General features: G+C 46.2%; 1 protein-coding gene across 1 annotated transcript in view; it reads left to right on the top strand.

Moving 5' to 3' along the window:
• The window catches only part of adarb2 (adenosine deaminase RNA specific B2 (inactive)), a 352690-nt gene that overhangs the window by 20598 nt on the left and 308414 nt on the right, over nucleotides 1–23678 (top strand). The window contains exon 2 of the mRNA XM_072450488.1: nucleotides 1249–1335. Coding sequence (XP_072306589.1) covers nucleotides 1249–1335 — 87 coding nt within the window. The remainder of the gene's footprint in view (nucleotides 1–1248; nucleotides 1336–23678) is intronic.

The following is a 23678-nucleotide window of genomic DNA, read 5'->3' as shown; positions in this document are numbered from 1 at the left end:
CCCGTTCTTGATGGGGCTCTTTACGGTCATTAATATGAATATAGGCTTTGGAGGACAGTGTGATCAGCTTTGTAATGGCATTATTGAGGAAGGCTACGAGCGTGAGGCTGAGGTGTCGTAAAGTGTAAACGCTAACTACTCTTTTCGAAGTAAATGATGTGGGGGAGAGTTAAACTTAAAGACTTTGTGGAGAAAGACAGAGCTGGACGTTTTAGCGAAAGTTGACATCCCTGCCTGACGCCGAGCATTACAGGTGGAAAATAAACCATAATGTATCTGGTTATTTAACATTTAACAACACAAAACCGCCTATTTTTTCCATGAAAAGTACAATTTGCTGGTAAAATAAAAGTAAATTATGACAGTATTGTAACAAATCACTGTTAAAACTACATAATTTCTAGACCAACAAATAATATTTAGGCACAGTATGTAACATTTTAGCCAAATATTGACTAAAACAATAGATTTTTATAGATTATTTGTTTTAGAATTGTAGGTTCATGGTTTTATTGAGCTAAAATATATTTTACAAAACATGCGTCCTCACTGTGAGCGGACTCTCCACAAACTGACTCGTACCTGGCCTGAAGGAGCCTTTTCCTCCTTATTTCCGTGGACATTTTGTTCTTTTGACCATCACATTCTTCAGTATGACATAAAATACATATATCTGAGAATATTCTGAAGTATGGTTTTAACTTTGACGTTACCTCCAGAAAGTCGCATACTGTCCCTTTAAAACAAAGAACAAACTGAGTTGCAACAAACACAGCATCTACTACTACTATATTATTAGAATATACACTTCTATAAGAGTTATTTTACTCTGATATTTGACTCTAAAATTGCTCCGTAATCCCCAATGACGTTTGAGTGCATGTGTCGCTTAAAATAAATGCTCTTTCCTTTCCCACAGTTACTATTTACAAATGTCACGCAGAGACTTCAGCCCATTGTTACATGATCATATGTGAGCTTTTATAACAGGGATTACTCCATTATGTGATGAGGAAGAAGCGCCATCAGGAAAATGACTCTGTATCTACCATTTGCGCGAGGTCAAGTGCACTTTCCCCTGCACCTTCATTATTTCTAAATGACAAATAAAGCCTTCATTCACCGGACACTGATGTTACTTGAAAGCAGATTAGTCCTGTGATAATGGCCAGCGCAAACATGGGCCGGCAGGATTTGTTATTCTTCTGCTTAAGCGTTAAATAACAGTTTTCTCCCTCTCTCCCACAGTAAATCCGCTCGTGCATCGATCGCAGCGTCCTTTAGGGCCCCCCTCCAGCAGAGAGCAACAGGCTTATCTGGCAAATCCATTAAAAGGTATGTTTCCCCTTTAAAATATCTGCTTGCATTAACGCCGCCGCACGGCTTTGTGCGTCACGGCGGAGTGTCCCATCTCCACGACACGAGCTGTGGACTTGAAGAGCGGTTATTGTCATGTTGTGGATAAAATGAGGTAGTGATGTCGATGTGGAAGGTGTTTGATACAATATGCAACGATATCTTCTGTTGCGGTACGATTGGTGGTGTCGGAACTTGCTCAGCTCTATTGTGATTGTGAAGTTCAGCATTGTTAGTCTGGCCGTAAAGTGCTCATTATCTTTGTAACTGATCTCAAATGAGGCTGTGACCTGACATCAATATAGTCTTTTGCATGCTATTCGGCGCTTGCTAGATGATTTGTTGTCACGAAGAGTGCAATGTTTGTGGTTTATCTGTTTGTAATTGAAATATCGATCGCATTTTAATGAACTTTAGGTCATTTATAGTACAAATGATCAGTTTTGCAGTCTTTTTTTGTTTGTTTGCCCAGCGTTATTGTGTGTTTATTGTATCTTTAGTAACACGCAGACGACTCTTAATGACTATAGTGGCGCCAATCTGACCTTTGGAAAATAAAAACCACTCTCAAACGCTGTAGCTGTCCGCTGCTCAATGAAGAGAGCGTTTACGTTGAGATTAAATTAGCCTTTCATTCTGGACGAGCACAAAACGGACAGGAAACGGCTCAATCCGTGCACGTTTACACTCGTGAACTTCCATATGAACTTGACACAATCCAACACAGAAAGTCTCATGTGCAAATCCATCAATCATTTCCAGTCAAATCCAGTTGAACTCGCCCTTTTGCGAAATCATTCATATCTCTGCTGTAACAGTTTGCATCTCCGTTAAAAATGCATTGCGCCAACACCAACCCAAAGCCTACGCTGTTTACAGACCCTAAACACGACACGGTTGACTTTTCTTTTCCTCTGAGCTGATGCGGGGCCGATAGGTGTAGTCCTGTTTTCTCGCTTTTTAACACTCCCCGAGCTTAATATTTGCCTTTCCTCCCCGGCGACCTCCGACGTGCTTTTTCATTTGTACAGCTTGAAGTGGCGGTCCGTAATAGATGTGTTTGCATTCGGCCCAAATCGCTCCATTCGCTCGTCCATTGGCTTCGGCGGCTCGCGGTGTGTTTGGTTTTGCCCAGATAGCGCCTGAACATACATGGACCAGTCCAATTGTTTCCGCACACAACAGTGCTTTTTGGCTTGGGCTTGCTTCAATAGGCTCTAGCGTGATAGAAAACGTCCTCCACCCCGTTTCCTCTTCTCGTCGGCCCCCCCTTCGACTAACCCGGTGAGGTGCGATGGGACGGGCTGCTGCTGCTGCTGGTGGTGGAGGGTGAAGGGTGCGCGTGGCCGTGGGCTATGGATGTTGCGGTGCGTAAAGGACAAAGAGAAGGATGTCTCCGGGTTGAAAGAGAAGCCGAAATGCTGATGAGCCAGTTTCTACATGGAGAGGAAGATAGTGTGCACTGTAAAATGTCTCTTGCCGAACCTGCTCCTGGTCAAGGTGGTTTGTCACAATCAAAGCAACATTCTTGGGAAATATTTAGCGTTTCGTTTTCCACCCACTCGTATTCTCAGCGAAGTTGAGTAGCTGTGGCAGGGAGGTTGCCAGGAAAGGAGGGTTTAGGATGGTCAATGTTCCTCAAAGCTCATCCAAATACTTTTTAATCTAATCTGCAAATGTCCGAATAAAACTAGGAATGCAGCATAAGGTTTAATTAACAACAGGGTGTTAATTAAATTTAATCTTGTTCAGAACAGCAAGGCAAATTTACCAGATTCTGTGAGCACCACACGATGTCTGGGCTGTGGGCATGGCAACCACAAAAAACAAAAAATGATTGTTAGCAGTTAGCATTGCCGCTAACGTTTTTCCAACACGGACACAGGTAAAACCACGTCTGAACCAAGTTAAAATCAGGTTATAATCACGTCCAAAACAAGTTCAAACCATGTTGGATTCAGGCCTGAACCAGGTCCAAATGAGATTCAAACGATGTCCAAACCAGGTCTAAACCAGGTCCAAACCAGGTTCAAACCAGGACTAAACCAGGACTAAACCAGGACTAAACCAGGTCTAAACCAGGTCTAAACCAGGTCTAAACCAGGTCCAAACCAGGTTCAAACCAGGACTAAACCAGGACTAAACCAGGTCTAAACCAGGTCTAAACCAGGTTCAAACCAGGACTAAACCAGGACTAAACCAGGTCTAAACCAGGTTTAGACCATGTCTAAACCAGGTCCAAACCAGGTTCAAACCAGGACTAAACCAGGACTAAACCAGGACTAAACCAGGTCTAAACCAGGTCTAAACCAGGTCTAAACCAGGTCCAAACCAGGTTCAAACCAGGACTAAACCAGGACTAAACCAGGTCTAAACCAGGTCTAAACCAGGTTTAAACCAGGTCCAAACCAGGTTCAAACCAGGACTAAACCAGGACTAAACCAGGTCTAAACCAGGTCTAAACCAGGTCTAAACCAGGTCCAAACCAGGTTCAAACCAGGTCTAAACCAGGACTAAACCAGGTCTAAACCAGGTCTAAACCAGGTTTAAACCATGTCTAAACCATGTCTAAACCATGTCTAAACCAGGTCTAAACCATGTCTAAACCATGTCTAAACCATGTCTAAACCATGTCTAAACCATGTCTAAACCATGTCTAAACCAGGTCTAAACCATGTCTAAACCATGTCTAAACCATGTCTAAACCAGGTCTAAACCAGGTCTAAACCATGTCTAAACCATGTCTAAACCATGTCTAAACCATGTCTAAACCATGTCTAAACCAGGTCTAAACCATGTCTAAACCATGTCTAAACCATGTCTAAACCATGTCTAAACCATGTCGAAACCAGGTCTAAACCAGGTCTAAACCTGGTCTAAACCAGGTCCAAACCAGGTCCAAACCAGGTCCAAACCAGGATGTATTAGTCCGGACTCTTCTGCTCTTCTACCCGGGGCTTTTCTTCCTCCTGCCAATTTTTACGAGAAGTGAAATGGCAAAATATTTGACCAATAATGACCCATTATTTTGCACTCCACTCCTGACCTCTTAAACCGACCCAGTTTTATGGTGGCAGCTGTGCCGTCAGTCCGGTTGATTTCGGCGCGAGGGGAAGAGCCCACTGCGTGTTAATGGGCCCATGACAGCAGCGATAATCCCGTGCTCTTGTGCAGACTGCAGAGGGCCGGGCTTTGTTCTCCCGGACTCCATTAGACTGATGGAGGCTCATTTTAATTTGAATGGACCATCAGCGACAGACCAGAGACGAGCAAACGGAGGGAGAGGCGACTATGTGAGGGATCGAGAGGGATCTGGAGGCGACTATGTGAGGGGTCGAGAAGGACCGTGAGGCGACTATGTGAGGGGTCGAGAAGGACCGTAAGGCGACTATGTGAGGGGTTGAGAAGGATCGTGAGGAGACTATGTGAGGGGTCGAGAGGGATCTGGAGGCGACTGTGTGAGGGGTCGAGAAGGATCGTAAGGCGACTATGTGAGGGGTTGAGAAGGATCGTGAGGCGACTATGTGAGGGGTCGAGAGGGATCTGGAGGCGACTGTGTGAGGGGTCGAGAAGGATCGTGAGGCGACTATGTGAGGGATCGAGAGGGATCGTGAGGCGACTATGTGAGGGGTCGGGAGGGATCGTAAGGCGACTATGTGAGGGGTCGAGAAGGATCGTAAGGCGACTATGTGAGGGGTCGAGAAGGATCGTAAGGCGACTATGTGAGGGGTCGAGAGGGATCGTAAGGCGACTATGTGAGGGGTCGAGAAGGATCGTAAGGCGACTATGTGAGTGGTCGAGAAGGATTGTGAGGCGACTATGTGAGGGGTCGAGAGGGATCGTAAGGCGACTATGTGAGGGGTCGAGAAGGATCGTAAGGCGACTATGTGAGGGGTCGAGAAGGATCGTAAGGCGACTATGTGAGGGGTCGAGAAGGATCGTGAGGCGACTATGTGAGGGGTCGAGAGGGATCTGGGGGCGACTATGCGAGGGGTCAAGAGGGATCGTGAGGCGACTATGCGAGGGATCGAGAGGGATCGTGAGGCGACTATGTGAGGGGTCGAGAGGGATCTGGGGGCGACTATGCGAGGGGTCAAGTGGGATCGTGAGGCGACTATGCGAGGGATCGAGAGGGATCGTGAGGCGACTATGTGAGGGGTCGAGAAGGATCGTGAGGCGACTATGTGAGGGGTCGAGAAGGATCGTGAGACGACTATGTGAGGGGTCGAGAAGGATCGTGAGACGACTATGTGAGGGGTTAAGAGGGATCGTGAGGAGACTATGTGAGGGATCGAGAGGGATCGTGAGGCGACTATGTGAGGGGTCGAGAGGGAGCGTGAGGCGACTATGTGAGGGGTCGAGAGGGATCGTGAGGCGACTATGTGAGGGATCGAGAGGGATCGTGAGGAGACTATGTGAGGGGTCGAGAATGATCGTAAGGCGACTATGTGAGGGGTCAAGAGGGATCGTGAGGAGACTATGTGAGGGATCGAGAGGGATCGTGAGGCGACTATGTGAGGGGTCGAGAAGGATCGTGAGGCGACTATGTGAGGGATCGAGAGGGATCGTGAGGCGACTATGTGACAAATATATTGCATGATTCATTGTTGTCATGGTGAGGGCTTTGAAACTGTAAAATTGTATAAAAAATAAATACAAAAAATGCTGATTAAAAAATCCTGATTAAAAATGAAAAGTTATGTTAAAAACATTCAAATGTGATTATTTTCACTTCTGTCTGATAAGTAAACCTGAACCAAAACATATTCGAACACAATTCTGTTGGATTCTTATTTTTGTCAATGTATAGTTTTTAATTCTATTATCCAATCATAATGGTTCCAAAAAATGTTTGAAGTAGATTTGTTTATCCATCACATTTGATATGATACATTTGTCCTCTGTTTGGTAGTTTGACTCTTGTTTGGTAATGTGTCCCCTGTTTGGTAATGCGTCCCCTGTTTGGTAATGCGTCCCCTGATTTGTAATGCGTCCCCTGTTTGGTAATGCGTCCCCTGTTTGGTAATGCGTCCCCTGTTTGGTAATGTGTCCCCTGTTTGGTAATGTGTCCCCTGTTTGGTAATGCGTCCCCTGTTTGGTAATGCGTCCCCTGTTTGGTAATGCGTCCCCTGTTTGGTAATGCGTCCCCTGTTTGGTAATGCGTCCCCTGTTTGGTAATGTTTCCCCTGTTTGGTAATGCGTCCCCTGTTTGGTAATGCGTCCCCTGTTTGGTAATGCGTCCCCTGTTTGGTAATGCGTCCCCTGTTTGGTAATGCGTCCCCTGTTTGGTAATGCGTCCCCTGTTTGGTAATGCGTCCCCTGTTTGGTAATGCGTCCCCTGTTTGGTAATGCGTCCCCTGTTTGGTAATGCGTCCCCTGTTTGGTAATGCGTCCCCTGTTTGGTAACCTGAACTGACCAGGATCGTGATGTGACGATGTTTGGCTGTGACAGAAGTTATATTAAACACTAAATCTAATACATTTTTACTGATGATGGTGAGAAGAACCTGGAGAATTAGCTAATTTCACATGTTCTAGTTAAATTTGCGACAAGGGACGGCCGGTTTCCCACGCCTCATTTTGCCTCCGTGTTCAGCCCTGACATCTCTCCAGTCTACAGCCTCCAGCACGGCGCACATTATCACGCGTTTGACTTCAGGGCTGTCCAAACATCGGAGCGCCGCAGAGTTCATCATCTCGTCCATCATCTGTTCCATCCGTCCTCGGAGAGCGATGAGATACACCCCTCTAGAGGCCTACAGGGTCACACAGGGGTCACACAGGGGTCACACACGGGTCACACACGGGTCACACACGGGTCACACACGGGTCACACACTCTCAACCGACAATACCGTCTTATTTTGTGGTTATTATACCACGTTTTACTTTTTATAGCCGACATGACATGGAGCTAATCTAATATATGGAACGGCACCAGCCTTTAGAATGTAGTTCATGTTTTTAAATTCAGTCTATTTATTTATTTGAGACTTGGACAGTGCACAGCCTCCATCAACCTCAACAGGAGAGATGCATTGTATTGTCATGCGTTGTAGCTCAAGAGCTAATTTTCACCTGTCGTCCTTGGGCAAGTTTTTAAGTCCCCTGTTTGCATGGAGATGTACCAAACATTAAAGTCCCCTTATTATGGCAAATCTGTCCAATGAAGCAGACATTCGTACTTAGTAATTAGACTTTTCTCACTCGTTTGGATTACGACATAATCTATGAGCAAAGGGAAAAGGCTGTATCTGCTACAACATTGTTCTCAAAAGTTTTTACCTAAGTTTCAGTAAAGTGTATTGAAGTTGGCACTAAAAATAAACGGTTGCACCTTTCCACCACATTCAGTTCTTGTTAAGTTTGTGAGTGTTGTTTGGTGACGACGGTGTGACTTTTCTCAGAAGATACTATGTTATATACCTTTCATAACATATGTCTGTATTTATAGTTTACTTCGTTCTTTTTTTGTATTAACATTTTGTACTTTAAAAAGCTTGGATATTGTCCCTGAACCTAACAGTACCACGCCGTTTCTTTGGCTCAATTTTGAAGATGAAAGAAGTTGCAGACTCAAACCCAGGACTTAATGCTAAACCACTGCACCATCACGTCACCAGTTCATTACAAAATATCCCCACTCTACATCAAATTGGGACTATACTGGATCCAAACCATGGAACAAAACTTAGACACAAATGACAAAAAATAAGTGGTAATAGCATTCAAAACATCACCTGCACGTGACCAGAAGAACTACACGACGACTAAAACCAGGACCAAAGCAGGCGTAAACCAGGACCAAAGCGAGACCAAACCGGGACCAAACCAGGACCAAACCAAGACCATAACGGGACCAAACCGGGGCAAAACCGGGACCATAACGGGTCCAAACCAGAAAAAAAACCAGGACCAAACCAGGACTATATCGGGACCAAACCAGGACCAAACCAAGACCAAATCAAGACCATAACGGGACCAAACCGGGGCAAAACCGGGACCAAACCGGGGCAAAACCGGGACCATAACGGGTCCAAACCAGAACAAAAACCAGGACCAAACCAGGACTATATCGGGACCAAACCAGGACCAAACCAGATACAAACCAGGACCAAACCAGAAACAAGCCAGGACCAAACCGGGACCAAACCAAGACCATAACGGGACCATGACGAGACCAAACCGGGACAAAACCGAGGCAAAACCGGGACCATAACGGGACCAAACCAGGACGAAAACCAGGACCAAACCATGACTATACCGGGACCAAACCAGGACCAAACCATGACTATACCGGGACCACACCGGGACCACACCGGGACCAAACAGAACAAGTCAATACACCCATATGTTCTAGTGTTGAATTCATAATGTCTTAAAAGTGCACTGTGTAATGTTTCAGGCTCTTTCACCAGCTTGCCTCCGTGGCTTTGTCTAGAATGTTCCACAATCTTGCATTAAAGTAATCCATCTACATAAAGACAAGCATGTGGCACCACTCGCCAAAGCTACAAGTCAGCTCTGTGACGAGGCGACACCGCTCACTGTATGTTTCTCAAGGTATTTTTAAGCAACAAAACAACACTTCATAAAATGCTCAATACATACATTTAAAGCTATACATTTCAAGCAAAGCGATGAGAATACAAGAAAGTATTAACATTGCACAATTAAAGCCGTCTGGGTTTCAAGCAGGCACTAAATTATACAAATGTAAGGAACAAAGTGCTTCTTAGATTTGCTCTTTGTTCAGACGCAGACGGTGTTTTCATCCGTCTTGTGGCTCTCGCTGAAGGAGCGCTGGAGCCCGCTCACTGGAGCCCGCTCACTGCACAGAGCCATTGTCTCGTCATTCCCTCTCATTACACCCTTATAATGACGACGGCTTCACTCCCAGCGCAAATTTACCTTCCGAACGCAAGACATTTGGCAACATCACCTGCTCGGATAAGATAAAATAACACAAAACTTTAACTATCCCTGTGGGGCGAGGCTAACGACGCAGCTGCAGCTAATACTAATGGATTCGCGCTGAAGAAAAATGAGATTATTGTATGAACAAAGCAGAGCGCGGAGTGTTAAATGAGCTCAGACCAACAGTCGTACCATTAAAAATCCTTAATGGGCATAAAAATAAATTCAAACAATGTTAATTATGCAGTAATATGGCAAACAAATTAACGAGCAGAGGCGGAGAAGGTCCTATGTGTTACAGGGGAAAACTAAATTTGAAGTAAATGATGCTGTTAACATATTTATATTTATCTGTAAATTGGTGCATAAAAGCTGATTGTTTATTAGGTAGAAATATCTATCTTGAGAAACTGAATTAACACAAATTGCGTTTAATCCTTAGTTTGTTTGTTTGTTGACTGCATTCAAAAGGGAAACGTTTCAAGATATCACATTTTGAATGATTTTGTTTAAAAAATAATTAAAAAAATCATGAAAAATCAAAGCTAAAGCAGTCAAATCAACCACTCCGTCAATCAAAATGAAGGAAAATCCATCCTTTTTCTTCTAAAACATGGGAGTTTATTCAAAAGCATTTGTAAATACTCATTTGTTAGTCTAGAAAATGAATCTATCGCTCTGTGTTTTATAATAAACCAGAACTGGCGACATTAAAGGACACATATCAACTCCTTTTGCTTTTAATCCCGTTCCACATTGTTCCCTCATCAAAAACATCTCTGGAGTTGTTTTTTTTTTAATGTTGCTTCCTTCACGCTTGCAAGTCCTCTCCCATCTGAGTCTCAGCAAATACTCCAATGTTCCAAATTTCCCACATTTTTCACGTTAAAGGTAGAAATCTGGAGGTTCTGAGCATTTCTGCCTTCAAATCACGTTATAACTGCATGATTACATTAGCAAACCATGTTCTAAAAACAAAGGTAATCAAGAGCATGTTTAAAAGCCAGTAACAAAACATATTAACCCATGACATCCTGTCCTTTAAGATAACTATTCTTATAATGGGTGTCGCAGTCAGAAGAAATCCTATATTCGGATGCATGTTCTTGTAATTTAAAAATGTCTCGCAATTGCATTCACTGATTACCACTTTTTGTAGATTTATTTCCCCCCATTTCTTGGCACCCGCTGCCGTCCATTACAGTTACAGCAAAGCAACTCGCCCTGCATAGAAATGTCTGATGCTCGTGAAGTCTAATTGCACTTCTCCGACTCTACACCTGTTCGTAGACCGTCTTTTTTTGCCAAAGCCGTAATCTATTTCTCATTGGCTGCGCACTGCACGCCCAAACTCCGGCGCTCCGGCTCCATTTTCTCGGGCTAACCAGGTGTCCGCGCGCGCCGCTCCTTGATCAAGATTCAGATTTGCGGGAACCTCCACCGATCCATTTTTCAATTTGGCTCCTGTCTGGGATAAATGAACAGATGTAGATTGATTTTGTGTCCGAGCTGCTCTGCCTTGTTTACAGCTGACAGACAGTGTCGTCCCGCCGTGGGCTCGGTTTGTGCTGTGATTAGCATTTTATGCACATCCTCAACCTCCAAACTATTGCAGGCGACACATTTATTGCTTCGTGAGTAGCGGGTCAAATGCACGTTCATGTTTCTATCTAATCGCCTTAAAGCTGAGGTACCTGATTTTCTAAGCATGAAAGGAGAAAGTGGGTACAGTGTTTACTTCTGTCTAACTAGTTATTAAAGCAATCAATCAAATGTTGTACAAGCAGAAGACGACAGCACACAGCAGTCTGATTTGATCCCAAAGTTCTGTTTTTACTCATTTACAAGAGAAACGCTGAGTCATGCAACGTTAAGAAGCATTAAACCTGGGTGTAATTCTTTGGAGGTTACATTTTCAGAGGCGCTTTATCTCAAGGCGCCTGATAATAGTTGAAAAAAAATTATCCAATGACAAAGAGAAAATGCATTGAATTAAACTGGATGCCGTTCCATTTTGCCCGCCCAGCCAAGACCACACACTTTGACCATACTTTACAACGACGTTTGGGTCTGGAACCATATCCTGTCTCCCCGATTTCCAAAGGGCGTGATTGACAGGCGGGTTCATCAGCAAAACACGTTATCTGTTTGTGTCTAAACAAACATGGCTCAGTAGTGAAAATAATGAAAACTTATGTATCTGAGGTAAAAGGTATAGCTTTTGTTCTGAATGATACAAGAATATTTGAAAGGTGTTTTTGAAATGGGTTTTTGTAAATGTTGTCAAGCGACTCCCAGATACTGCTCTCTACATTTGGCTCGTGGAAGTTTGTCTTTGCTTAGAACCAGGACTGGTGATTAACCGTGTAATCTCTCATCTTTCCAGAAGTGGTCCATGGTAGGCAATGCTTCAAAACTGGTCAATGTAGAGATCAGTATCTGAGAGTCGCCTGACCAGCCAGTCCCTCTTACATTTTCAAAAACCCATTTCAAAAATACCTTTCAAATATTGTTGAAACCCAATGACCGCCTTTGAAACCCAACGCCCGCCTTTGAAACCCAACAACCGCCTTTGAGACCCAACGATCGCCTTTGAGACCCAACGATCGCCTTTGAGACCCAACGACCGCCTTTGAGACCCAATGACCGCCTTTGAGACCCAACGCCCGCCTTTGAAACCCAACGCCCGCCTTTGAAACCCAACGCCCGCCTTTGAAACCCAACGCCCGCCTTTGAAACACAACGCCCGCCTTTGAAACACAACGCCCGCCTTTGAGACCCAACGCCCGCCTTAGAGACCCAACGACCGCCTTTCGAAACCCAACGATCGCCTTTCGAAACCCAACAACCGCCTTTCAAACAATCCGATCCATCGCCTACTTTCGCCCAAACAATTCAACTGACTCTCCCCTGTCCACCCGCATCAACGCGCGCATCTCGCTCACTCGCACTTCCTGCTTTCATCACATCGGCTCCTGCATTTCCCATCATGCCCCGAAGGCCTCGACACAACTTGACACGGCGGCGCTTCCCCCTCGCCCGCGCCCCCCGCTCACCAGCTGGTTATTATCTCTAAAAATATGCCTTCAAATCACGAAAGCCCGGCACCATCGCACGCTAATGACTCAAGTCAAGTGGTGCGCGCCTCCTCGCCCTCCCATGCGCACTGTCACCAACCATTTCAGCCGACGGGAGAAGATGAGACGCGACTTGTTTTGCTCGCTCTCTCTCTCCGCGCCCGCACACACACACACACACACACACACACACACACACACACTCCCCCCGCTAGCTGCTGTACGCTAATATGCAGTCTTTATTGTCATCATCACAGCAATCATTATAGTTTTAACGCCGCGATGAGCTGTTATAATATCCTCCGTGTTCCCAGGCGGTGGCGGGCGCCGCAGTTATCGCTGTTGTTTAGTGGTCAGGGAGACGCGCTTGGAAGTAATTACACGCAACCGATGACAATTCGATATTGATTATGAAAGACGATGAGATCAAGTGACGTCGGATTGGATTGGGCGTTATCGTAGGGAGCACGGTGCGGTGAGGCGGTTTCAGCGGCTTGTTTTGTGTCTGATTGTGTTTTTGAGCTGCTCGGTGGCAGAGTGGTTAGCCCTTTTGCACTTTTTAAATCTATTTGAACGGGAACAATGACGATTAATGTAATGTAATTGATGCACAGCTGTAGAGTTCATGTTCAACTGTGGTAAAGATGACAGTAAAACTCAGACCTTTTTTATTTGCTCGCTCTCTGTGTCATGTTTTTTTTCTGTTGTTGACAAAAATTAAAAGAAATATAAAAAGATGAAAGAAAACACAGACAAAACTGAGGGAAAACACAATAGTATAAACATTCACTGTAAAGTTAGTCATGTATAATAATAAAAATGTTGGTATACAATAGATAAAAAGTTTGGTTCAATGTATTCTTTTTTTAAGGACACCAAAACATAATAAATACAATATCTGATCGCAAGGATACAAACATTTCACTGGCACTACATAACTTTGGGAATTTCAATAATATTCTCAAAGATGATGCGCCAAATGTCAAAACTCTGCAAACTCTTTTTCATGTTCCATTTTCTTTCATGGGAGAAATACAGTAATAGCAACATTAGAGTAAGAGTAAGGGCAGGTTCACGCAGCACAAAAGGAAAGAAACATTATTGACGCACTCAGGATATCTTCCCTTAGATTTGGGCCTCTACTGTTTGAAGACGTGGATTATTACATGTAAAATTCCAAGGGTCATTTGAAGTTAATGTAAACATGATGATTATTGTGGACATCACTCTCACATTTTTCATTTTCTGAAAGCTCTGTTAGCTTTAGCATTTTGTTTTTAATATCCTCATCCGCACACCAAAACCAATCCATTGTTGAAGTCGCAAAATGGTATTGTTATATTTTTATTAAATTAGGGCTGCAACAAAGGATCACTTTTCAAATCATTATTTCAATTGTGCAATAAGAAAATAGATTATCAACCAAATAAAGTGACTGAATGTTTCTAGGAAGAACATATTTACAAATAGTGTATTTTTTGATTCAATTTAAAGAAAATTTGTATTTATTTTTTTACACGTTGACTTCATAATGCCACAGTCTTTGTCATTAAACGTTTTTTTCATTTGTCCAGTCGCTTAATTGTCGCCGCCCCAATTTGAATAGACTTTGCACTTATATTTGAAATGTTGTTGTACTTTACTTCTCATTATTGATTGATCATCCTGACGTCTTTTCAATACAAACTTTAGGGACAAAACCACTCCCTGCCTTTTCATCGCGTCCTGGACTTGACAGTGTCGTTAGCGCTGCTTTATTCACAACACGAACCCGCCGCCATCGCCGCCTCCGCCGCCTCCGCCGCCGCCTCTTTGGGCCGTCACAGGTCAGCGCCGGCGCCTCAGTACCTGCCTCGGCCTCTGTAGTGACTGTGTCTTGTTCAACGATGCCTGCCAAACACCGGAGAGCCCCCTGTCGTCCCCCCTTCCCTGCGCCGCAAATGTCCCATGAAGTTCGGCCAACGTCCCGTCGATCCGTCCGTCCGTCTGTCTCTCAAGCGGTCGCCCGTCCGAGTCGGCGAGCGCGCGCAGCCACCGTGACGAGTCCAAAAAAAAAAGGAGAGTCTTTTGGGAGGACGGGGAAGTGGAGCAGGGCCGGGGCACGCGTGGCTTTGGGACGGGATGATAAATGGGGGACGGGGGTGATTCCCAGGGAGGCCAGTGTTCTGAAGGCTACACTCTAAAATATGATCGGGCCGTTTGATAAAGAATGGCGCGTTACTTAATATCGAACTCAAACACCGTTACGGCCAAATTATGTGAAATGGAGTTAAAATTTGGTATGAAATTAAGCAGATGGACGCTCAATAATGACCGTATTGATCCATCGTTCGGTGTGTGATGGATGGAACAATACATTTTTCTGTAATACAATAATCCTTGAGCCGGAGAGAGTGTAATAAGTAACGTTTATGACTGTGATTATTTATGCGATTTATTTATTGCGATTCATGTTTTTAGAAAAGGGTTTATTGATTGTGATTAATTGCTTTAAGGTCATTTGTGTCGGTGGATTAAAGCTATTTCAGTTTTATCGTTAATCTTTATTGTGTATCGTACATTATAATATGTTATCGTGACGGGTTTGGCAGTAGGTACATTTATGGCTTGAAAAAAACGAATAACTATAATAAATCAGATTACCCAATAATTCAAATAATCTGATTACACCAGAAATCAGATTGCTATGAATTAATCCTGAATGATCCACAGTATGGCATTGAAATCAATGTATCTTGCGATAGAGAGAAGAGGAGGAGAGGAGAGGAGAGAGAAGAAGAGAGAAGAGGGGAGAGGAGAGAGAGGAGGAGGAGCAGAGGAGGAGGAAGAGAGAAGAGAGGAGAGAAGAGGAGAGAGAGGAGAGAGAAGAGGGGAGAGAAGAGGAGAGAGAAGAGGGGAGAGAAGAGGAGAGAGGAGAGAGAGGAGGAGGAGCAGAGGAGGAGGAAGAGAGAAGAGAGGAGAGAAGAGGGGAGAGAAGAGGAGAGAGAAGAGGAGAGAAGAGAGGAGAGAAGAGAAGAGGAGAGGAGAGGAGAGAGGAGTGTTTGCTGTTTTAGGGTAATTTCATATAAACTTCAGAGTGACTTTCACCATAAGCAGCAGGAGTTTGTCTTTGATGTGTTTTTAGTGTTGAACTTGTGTCACTTCCTGTTGCACCGTTTTGTTTCCTAATCTGGTGTGGCCCGTGAAGACTGTCTGTTTTGTACTTTTGTCTATTGACTGCAATTACCCAAAACAGTGCCCCCCCCCCCTCTCTCTCTCTCTCTCTCTCTCTCTCTCAAAGTATTTCTCCTCTGCTTTGTTCCCTTTTTCTGGCTTGTGTACAGCAGCCGGCCCTCGAAACACTGAGGCCGGGAGATTATGTGTGGATGATTTGAGGCCAATTGGTGGTTTGGTTTGAGTCGGATGAGACGAGGAGGAGGAGGAGGAGGAGAGGCTGTCAGTGATGATTAGGGCCTTGGAGGAGCGAGGATGCACAGTGCTAAAGTGAGCTAAAGTGAGCTAAAGTGAGCTAAAGTGAGCTAAAGTGTGCTCGTGCTGTTTCGCTGCTTGATCATGACAGAGATGCTGTTGGCTCGGTGTGCGAGGCCCGGCTGGTGGTCTTCAGTGTGGGACTGTGAGGGCTTTGGCAGAGCCTGTGGTCTGCTGCCCCTCCCCACTGCTGCCCCTCCCCACTGCTGCCCCTCCCCACTGCTGCCCCTCCCCACTGCTGCCCCTCCCCACTGCTCCCCCTCCCCACTACTGCCCCTCCCCACTGCTGCCCCTCCCCACTGCTGCCCCTCCCCACTGCTCCCCCTCCCCACTACTGCCCCTCCCCACTGCTGCCCCTCCCCACTGCTGCCCCTCACTACTACTGCCCCTCCCCACTGCTGCCCCTCCCCACTGCTGCCCCTCCCCACTGCTGCCCCTCCCCACTACTGCCCCTCCCCACTGCTGCCCCTCCCCACTACTGCCCCTCACCACTGCTGCCCCTCCCCACTACTGCCCCTCCCCACTACTGCCCCTCACCACTACTGCCCCTCCCCACTGCTGCCCCTCCCCACTGCTGCCCCTCACCACTGCTGCCCCTCCCCACTGCTGCCCCTCACTACTACTGCCCCTCACCACTGCTGCCCCTCCCCACTGCTGCCCCTCCCCACTACTGCCCCTCACCACTACTGCCCCTCCCCACTGCTCCCCCTCCCCACTACTGCCCCTCCCCACTACTGCCCCTCACCACTACTGCCCCTCCCCACTGCTCCCCCTCCCCACTACTGCCCCTCCCCACTGCTGCCCCTCCCCACTGCTGCCCCTCCCCACTGCTGCCCCTCCCCACTGCTGCCCCTCACCACTACTGCCCCTCACCACTGCTGCCCCTCCCCACTGCTGCCCCTCACTACTACTGCCCCTCCCCACTGCTGCCCCTCCCCACTGCTGCCCCTCACCACTGCTGCCCCTCACCACTACTGCCCCTCCCCACTGCTCCCCCTCCCCACTACTGCCCCTCCCCACTGCTGCCCCTCCCCACTGCTGCCCCTCCCCACTACTGCCCCTCACCACTGCTGCCCCTCCCCACTGCTGCCCCTCACTACTACTGCCCCTCCCCACTGCTGCCCCTCCCCACTGCTGCCCCTCACCACTGCTGCCCCTCACCACTACTGCCCCTCCCCACTGCTCCCCCTCCCCACTGCTGCCCCTCCCCACTGCTGCCCCTCCCCACTGCTGCCCCTCACTACTACTGCCCCTCACCACTGCTGCCCCTCCCCACTGCTGCCCCTCCCCACTGCTGCCCCTCCCCACTGCTGCCCCTCCCCACTACTGCCCCTCCCCACTGCTCCCCCTCCCCACTACTGCCCCTCCCCACTGCTGCCCCTCCTCACTACTACTGCCCCTCACCACTGCTGCCCCTCCCCACTGCTGCCCCTCCCCACTGCTGCCCCTCACCACTGCTGCCCCTCCCCACTGCTCCCCCTCCCCACTACTGCCCCTCCCCACTGCTGCCCCTCCCCACTGCTGCCCCTCCCCACTACTGCCCCTCCCCACTGCTGCCCCTCCCCACTGCTGCCCCTCCCCACTGCTGCCCTTCACTACTACTGCCCCTCTCCACTGCTGCCCCTCACTACTACTTCCCCTCCCCACTGCTGCCCCACACCACTGCTGCCCCTCCCCACTGCTGCCCCTCACTACTACTGCCCCTCCCCACTGCTGCCCCTCACCACTGCTGCCCCTTCCCACTGCTGCCCCTCACTACTACTGCCCCTCCCCACTGCTGTGCCACTACTGCTGGATATCCGCACCCTTTTTAAAAATACCCACAGTGCAAAATGCTGGGATTTGAATTATTTCTCCCCCACAGTTGGTTGTTGTCCGTCCCTGTAGCCACAGCCGCCCTGTAGTCAACCATCACCAGACACGTGGCTGCCAATCTGCACCGACCGCATCCATCACCATGATCACCACACTCACACACATGATCGTGATCACACACACAGTCACTCACACCGCACACTCACACAGGAGAGGCGGGACCCAACAACGTGCCACGGCAGAAGCTCGGATCGAACCCGAAACGTTCCCCACTCTGCCGCTCGAGCTCGTCTCGCCAACAGCGTTTTATCCGAGACAAACTGCGGTGAAAAAGATGCTTTCAATTGTCCAAATCTAGTCTCTTAATTCGTTTGTGTGTCACTCGCCGGGCTTAACCGCGCTTCCAGGCTCTCAATCTGACACCAACTTTGACCCGTTCAGACGAGCGCTCCTCCGGCCTCCGTAAGAAATAACCTCCTTTGTTATCATTTTGACAGGCTCTGCTCCCTGATAGCGCCGCACTTTCTACTTTCTTCCTCTCCCGCTCTTAACAAAGCTGTAGCGATCTGTAAATACATGTCAGGTGCGTTTTCCCATTTCCTAAAGAGAGGGCCGTGTCAGTTCTTTGCAGCGCCACAATGCCCCTGTCTGCGCCGCGTATGTTTGATTTTAAATTCAACACGCCGCACGTTTTTTTTGTGTGGAAAAAAGCCCGGCAGCATGTCACATCCGACCGGCGTTTCCCGAGACGCTGCCAACAAAATCAAACAGCAAAAAAAAAACTGGAGCGAGAGAGGGAGCAGATGTTCCAGGCGAGCGATGACGGTTTTGTTTGGTGCTTATCTTTGATGCTGCCAACCTGCGATAAGTGAGCGACGGAGAAGTTTAAGCAGACGAAGGAGAAGGTGCGAGGAGAGAGCGACGGCGTGCGCCGAGAAGACGGGCGTTTCTTTGTTTCATTTATTGTCATTTGTGATCACGTTTTCGCCCTACCTTGAACTAGATTTATGTTACAAGTTAAAACGTACATTAGTCATGGTTTAGTTGTGTTTAAAAGCTGGTGAAGACCTACAACACTAGCAATATGTGTGTTTTATTGATGTAATATTGAGTTTATTTAGTTGTTACCAATACTTGATACAGGTCTAAGCTTATGGGTGTCGGCATTTCAATGAATATATGTTTAACTACAACATGGTATATTACATTTTTCTTGTATAAATCATCATTAGTAACATTATTCTTTAAATAAGTGTTTAAAATAGTCTCTAAAGAACAGACAGAACAGTCTGGGCCGGTCCAGTCTTCTGCTGGTGAAGGTGTTTGACACAAGAAATTACCCCAACATTTCACTTTAAGTCTGCTCAAAGTTGCATGAAGCAGTCTCGATGAAGAATAGTGCAGATTTTTAGCGACTTAATTGATAACTTCATTATTCTGTTCATTTTTATCTATATATTTTGTTTGCATAAAGTCAGAACTCCAAATCATGTGGCATCTGCAGGTCAGACAGTGAGTAAAAATACTTTGTACTTCACAAAATTTTTGAACAGGACTGAAAAGTACAAAGTATAGTACAGATACCTACAAAATACATTTGTGTACTTTGTTACTGTCTATTAGTGCTTATGTTATACTTCAATACCTGGGGGAAAACAAGGAGTATATGTAGTCTCCTTTAAGAATGACCTTTCTTGTCGGAGATACGTCACCAGCTCGTCTCCATGGAGATGTACTGCTTTGCCGGGAATGTTCCACAGTTTGGCCTTGAGCATTTCTGTCTTGGATTTATTTGATTTGAAGTTTTTTTTAGCTACAATACACAATATACTACAATAAACATGCGAGTCATACCGTCCATTCCAGGTAAAGCACTCTCTGCCTTCCACAGGAGTCCGGGAGTTGCACATTGCACCTTTAACACGACCTGAAGAGGATGTTATTGTCCCATTGGCAGTGGCGGTGGCGGAGTGGGTGGGCCGTGGCAGAAAGTGGGCCGCGAGCGCAGCTGTGTGCTCCGGGCGCCGTGGGGACCGTGCGTTCGCAGATTGGTGTCAGAGTCTCTCACCGTCGCAGCGAGAGACACTGGAGACCGCGACGTGGAGGACGGGGAGACGCAGCGACGACGCAGTGAAGAAGACGAGGGCCTCGGAACAGCTGGCTTAAACGTCGCCTGATGGTGCGGAAAGAGCGGGAGAGCGGTGACGGAGGGGCAGGTGTTTTGGTGCAGGAGAATCGGCCTAAAAAGAGGTTTTGACATTGATATTGACTATTTTTCCTTTGTTCGGACCTTCTCTATCCCAGTGTGGGACGGGTCTCTTCTCTATCCCAGTGTGGGACGGTCTCTTCTCTATCCCGGTGTGGGACGGGTCTCTTCTCTATCCCGGTGTGGGACGGGTCTCTTCTCTATCCCGGTGTGGGATGGGTCTCTTCTCTATCCCGGTGTGGGACGGGTCTCTTCTCTATCCCGGTGTGGGACGGGTCTCTTCTCTATCCCGGTGTGGGACGGGTCTCTTCTCTATCCCGGTGTGGGACGGGTCTCTTCTCTATCCCGGTGTGGGATGGGTCTCTTCTCTATCCCGGTGTGGGATGGGTCTCTTCTCTATCCCGGTGTGGGACGGGTCTTTTCTCTATCCCGGTGTGGGACGGGTCTCTTCTCTATCCCGGTGTGGGACGGGTCTCTTCGAATGGGGCTGGTCGCCATTTGCTTTGTCCATCCATTGTTTGTCTCAAGGTTATATTTTTTGTAAGTTTATCCCACAGACGAGCTTTATAAGTCGAGGAGTGGGAGATGAAAAATTGGTATTATCGCAATCGTTGTTTTGGAGAAGATTTGTTTGTCGAGTGTATTGTCGGTGATTAAAACGGTTTGAAATGACCTCAGAAAGAGACATGTGTCGTGATCGTCCAAGGATAAAGTGATAGTTCTTCAATTTTGTGGTTTATTTCACGGTCCGTTCATGTTATGTGCGATACTTGAACCTCAAACCAGACGTTTACAGGGACATTTGAACACGTGGCTGTTAAATATTGTCCACAGCAGTCGTTATAGAGATCATTAAACCAAAATGTTCATCTAAAAGAAAGAGGCATTTTCAAAAAGATTCAGAACAAAAGTAAATGATGAAGCAAAGAAATCAGAATATCAAGGAAAATAATTTGGGTTAAGAAAGACATGAAACATTTTAAAATGAGGTGGATAAAAGAGTGGAGATCTGTTTGCAAAGTATTGTTGTTACTTTATGCAAATCTTCATTGTGTTTGTTGTTAATTACAAGTTGAAAAAGGAGCAGATAATATCAAATTGCTCTTCTTTCTGCTCCTTTTCATTTATTTTTCATTCACTGTGTGTCATTGATCATGTCTTTTATATGTTATGAAAGAATCAAATCAAGAATCATTGAGGGAAATATAATAATAAAATCATAGTATAGTCCATCCATCCATCCATCCATTTTCTACCGCTTGTTCCCTTTCCGGGTCGCGGGTGACTGGAGCCTATCCCAGTGACTTCGGGCCTTAGGCAGGGTACACCCTGGACAGTGGCCAACTGTCATCCTTAGTCGTTAAGATGATTCATCAATAATCAAAAAATGTAGTAGTGAGGATTAATTCAAAATAAGTTGTTAGTCTTGACTTTACTTAATATCAAGTGTGTTGTATCTGGCTGTTCATTTTGTCATTCAGAAAGTTTGATTTCATAAAGAATTTCGCAGATTTTTCATCATGTTGTGAAACTTTTAGAAAAATGATAATACTGTGTTGTTACATCTACTAATGATAATTGTAACATTAGAATTAGATGTGTTACAGCCTGTTAATGTTTGTATTTGTATCTACAATGAATGAACTGCTGAATGGTTTATTTGTATGGATTGACAAAGACAGAACTGGATTAGCTGCTGCCAAACAAAGTAATCTCTCTCCTACAAACTATTCTATTGTTTTAAGCTTCACCACTTGACATTTCTCGAGCGATACAGCTGGAACTCTTTAAATATTTGCTGCTCTGTCGGCTGAGTTTGGCGCAGTATTTCTCCTCCCTCGGTCTTCCTTTGTCTCCAAACCCTTTGTCGCCCGTCCTCACTTCGTCCCGGCGAACACCGTCCGCCTCTGCGATCTCCGACCCCCAGTCCCTCCGCCAAATAAACTGTTCGGCCATGTTCAATTACAAGGTGACCCCGCGACTGCGCCCTGTCACTTTAAACAAGAGCGGAGTGAAAAACAACATTTCCCATGATTCAGCTGGCTCTCAAAGTGCCGCTGACAGTCCGGCCTGACAGTTGCGCTTGCCGCCTCGCAATAAATAACCCTTTTGGAGTTATAATGCCCAGTGTGATGCGGGAGGATTTATGTGGCGCCGTTATTTCATCCTTACGGCGTGATAAAGGGTCCGATAAATTCTGGGGACCGGAGTCGCGGTTGGGTCAGGTTGTTTTCCTCGCGGGCTATTTAGTTTATTTATATTTCGTTTATTTTAGGTGATGTGTCAAACTGGCGAGTGATGGTCCGGAAGACGCGAGACGTAAGCAAGACTCTACAAAGTTACTGGATGTTGGAGTTTAAAGTAGTAAGAGTAAGGCGCTTCGTGCAGGCCCGGCTGATGAGGAATAGAAAACGATTTAGAAAGTTCATCCACAATTCAATTAGCAAATGGGGTAAACATATTTCTCTTTGCTAGCCAGGATTTTGATTTGTAGCTGAGAGATTATGGTTTTATACACAATTATTCCCCAATACACCTTCAGATGGGCGTGATCGACAGGTGACATGGTCCGTCCGTGTCAAAATAAATATGTCTGTCTGGAAAAAAATAACACAATGGGCCGTGAATTGCTCAAATAAACAAACCTGATTGCACAGTTCTGTCTGAGTTTGGCTTGAAAGCGACCGGATTGAGAGATCGCCAAAGTCTGGACCACGAGCAGGAGAAAAGTAGCCCACATTATGCGTTTATCAAGGTCAAGTTGGCCTAAAACTTCTGCTAGCTCGTCTTTTTATCCAGTTTTGTCCACTTTTGTTGTCGTCCTGTGTTCTATTCTTGGCTAAGCGGGATAGGAACAGCAGGTCAGTTCTCCTTCGTGAAGTTACAGCTCAAACATCTGTGTTCGTCCACTGCTCCTGACGGCTTTTCCCAGTAGCAGCGAAGGATGTGTTTTATGCAGTCTAATCTCTTCTATGCGGGATTAAAAAACTGTGCCTTAACCATGGGCAATATCACAAAAGACCACACCCTTTTTGTGACTGATGGGCTGTGGACCTTGATTAAAAAGCCCCAAGGCTGATCATTGATGATTAGAAATGACCAAATCAATCATTCAAATTTGATTAATAGCCATGTCCTATTTAACCACAGTAGTAACTCTTATGGTCAAAGTATCCACGAGTATTTGCCATGAAAACATCCCTCGTTCATCGACGTGATCTCCCTAAACTGTGGTGCCGATGCAGTCGGTGAACGCTTTTCCTCCGATCGCTCGCCGCGGCTTCACAAACGGCGCAGACTCGGGCAGAGCGGCGAGGATCGCAGCCCTGATCCTCGCCGCTCTCGTACAGATTTATGAAGCAGTGAAGAGCAGACGGATAAACCAGAGCCGAGAGAGTGCAGGGGAGAGCCTCTTCACTCAACGCCCTCGGACACTTACCCTTAAATCATCAGCATTTAGGGCCCCACTGTCGCAGCACTTGGAGTATCTAGAGAAAGACTAAAGAGAAAAACGAAAGTCACAGAAGAAATAAACAAGATGTTGATAAATGGATGAACAGAACTAACACATTTGTATATGTTTTTTCTAGGTAATTGTGTTATAGTTGTTCACGTTTGTACAGTTTATTAGCTATAAAGTGTTAGAAATGACACTGGTCGACGGTCGTGTGGATTTAACACATATTTTGCTCAAAACTATGGATTTCTTTTCAAATGTTTCAAAATTTTAAAAGACAAGAAACAGAATAGACAAAAGAAGATGAAAAGACATCCAGACGAAAACTAAGGCAGACAAACTCCAGAATAAACATCCAAATTGGTCCAAAGTTGGTCAATCAT

The sequence above is a fragment of the Eucyclogobius newberryi genome, unplaced genomic scaffold (assembly GCF_026437365.1).
Source record: "Eucyclogobius newberryi isolate DKJ021-1_F unplaced genomic scaffold, fEucNew1.0.hap1 SCAF_18, whole genome shotgun sequence".
Taxonomy (NCBI): Eukaryota; Metazoa; Chordata; class Actinopteri; order Gobiiformes; family Gobiidae; genus Eucyclogobius; species Eucyclogobius newberryi.
This window is presented reverse-complemented; position numbering and strand designations above follow the sequence as displayed.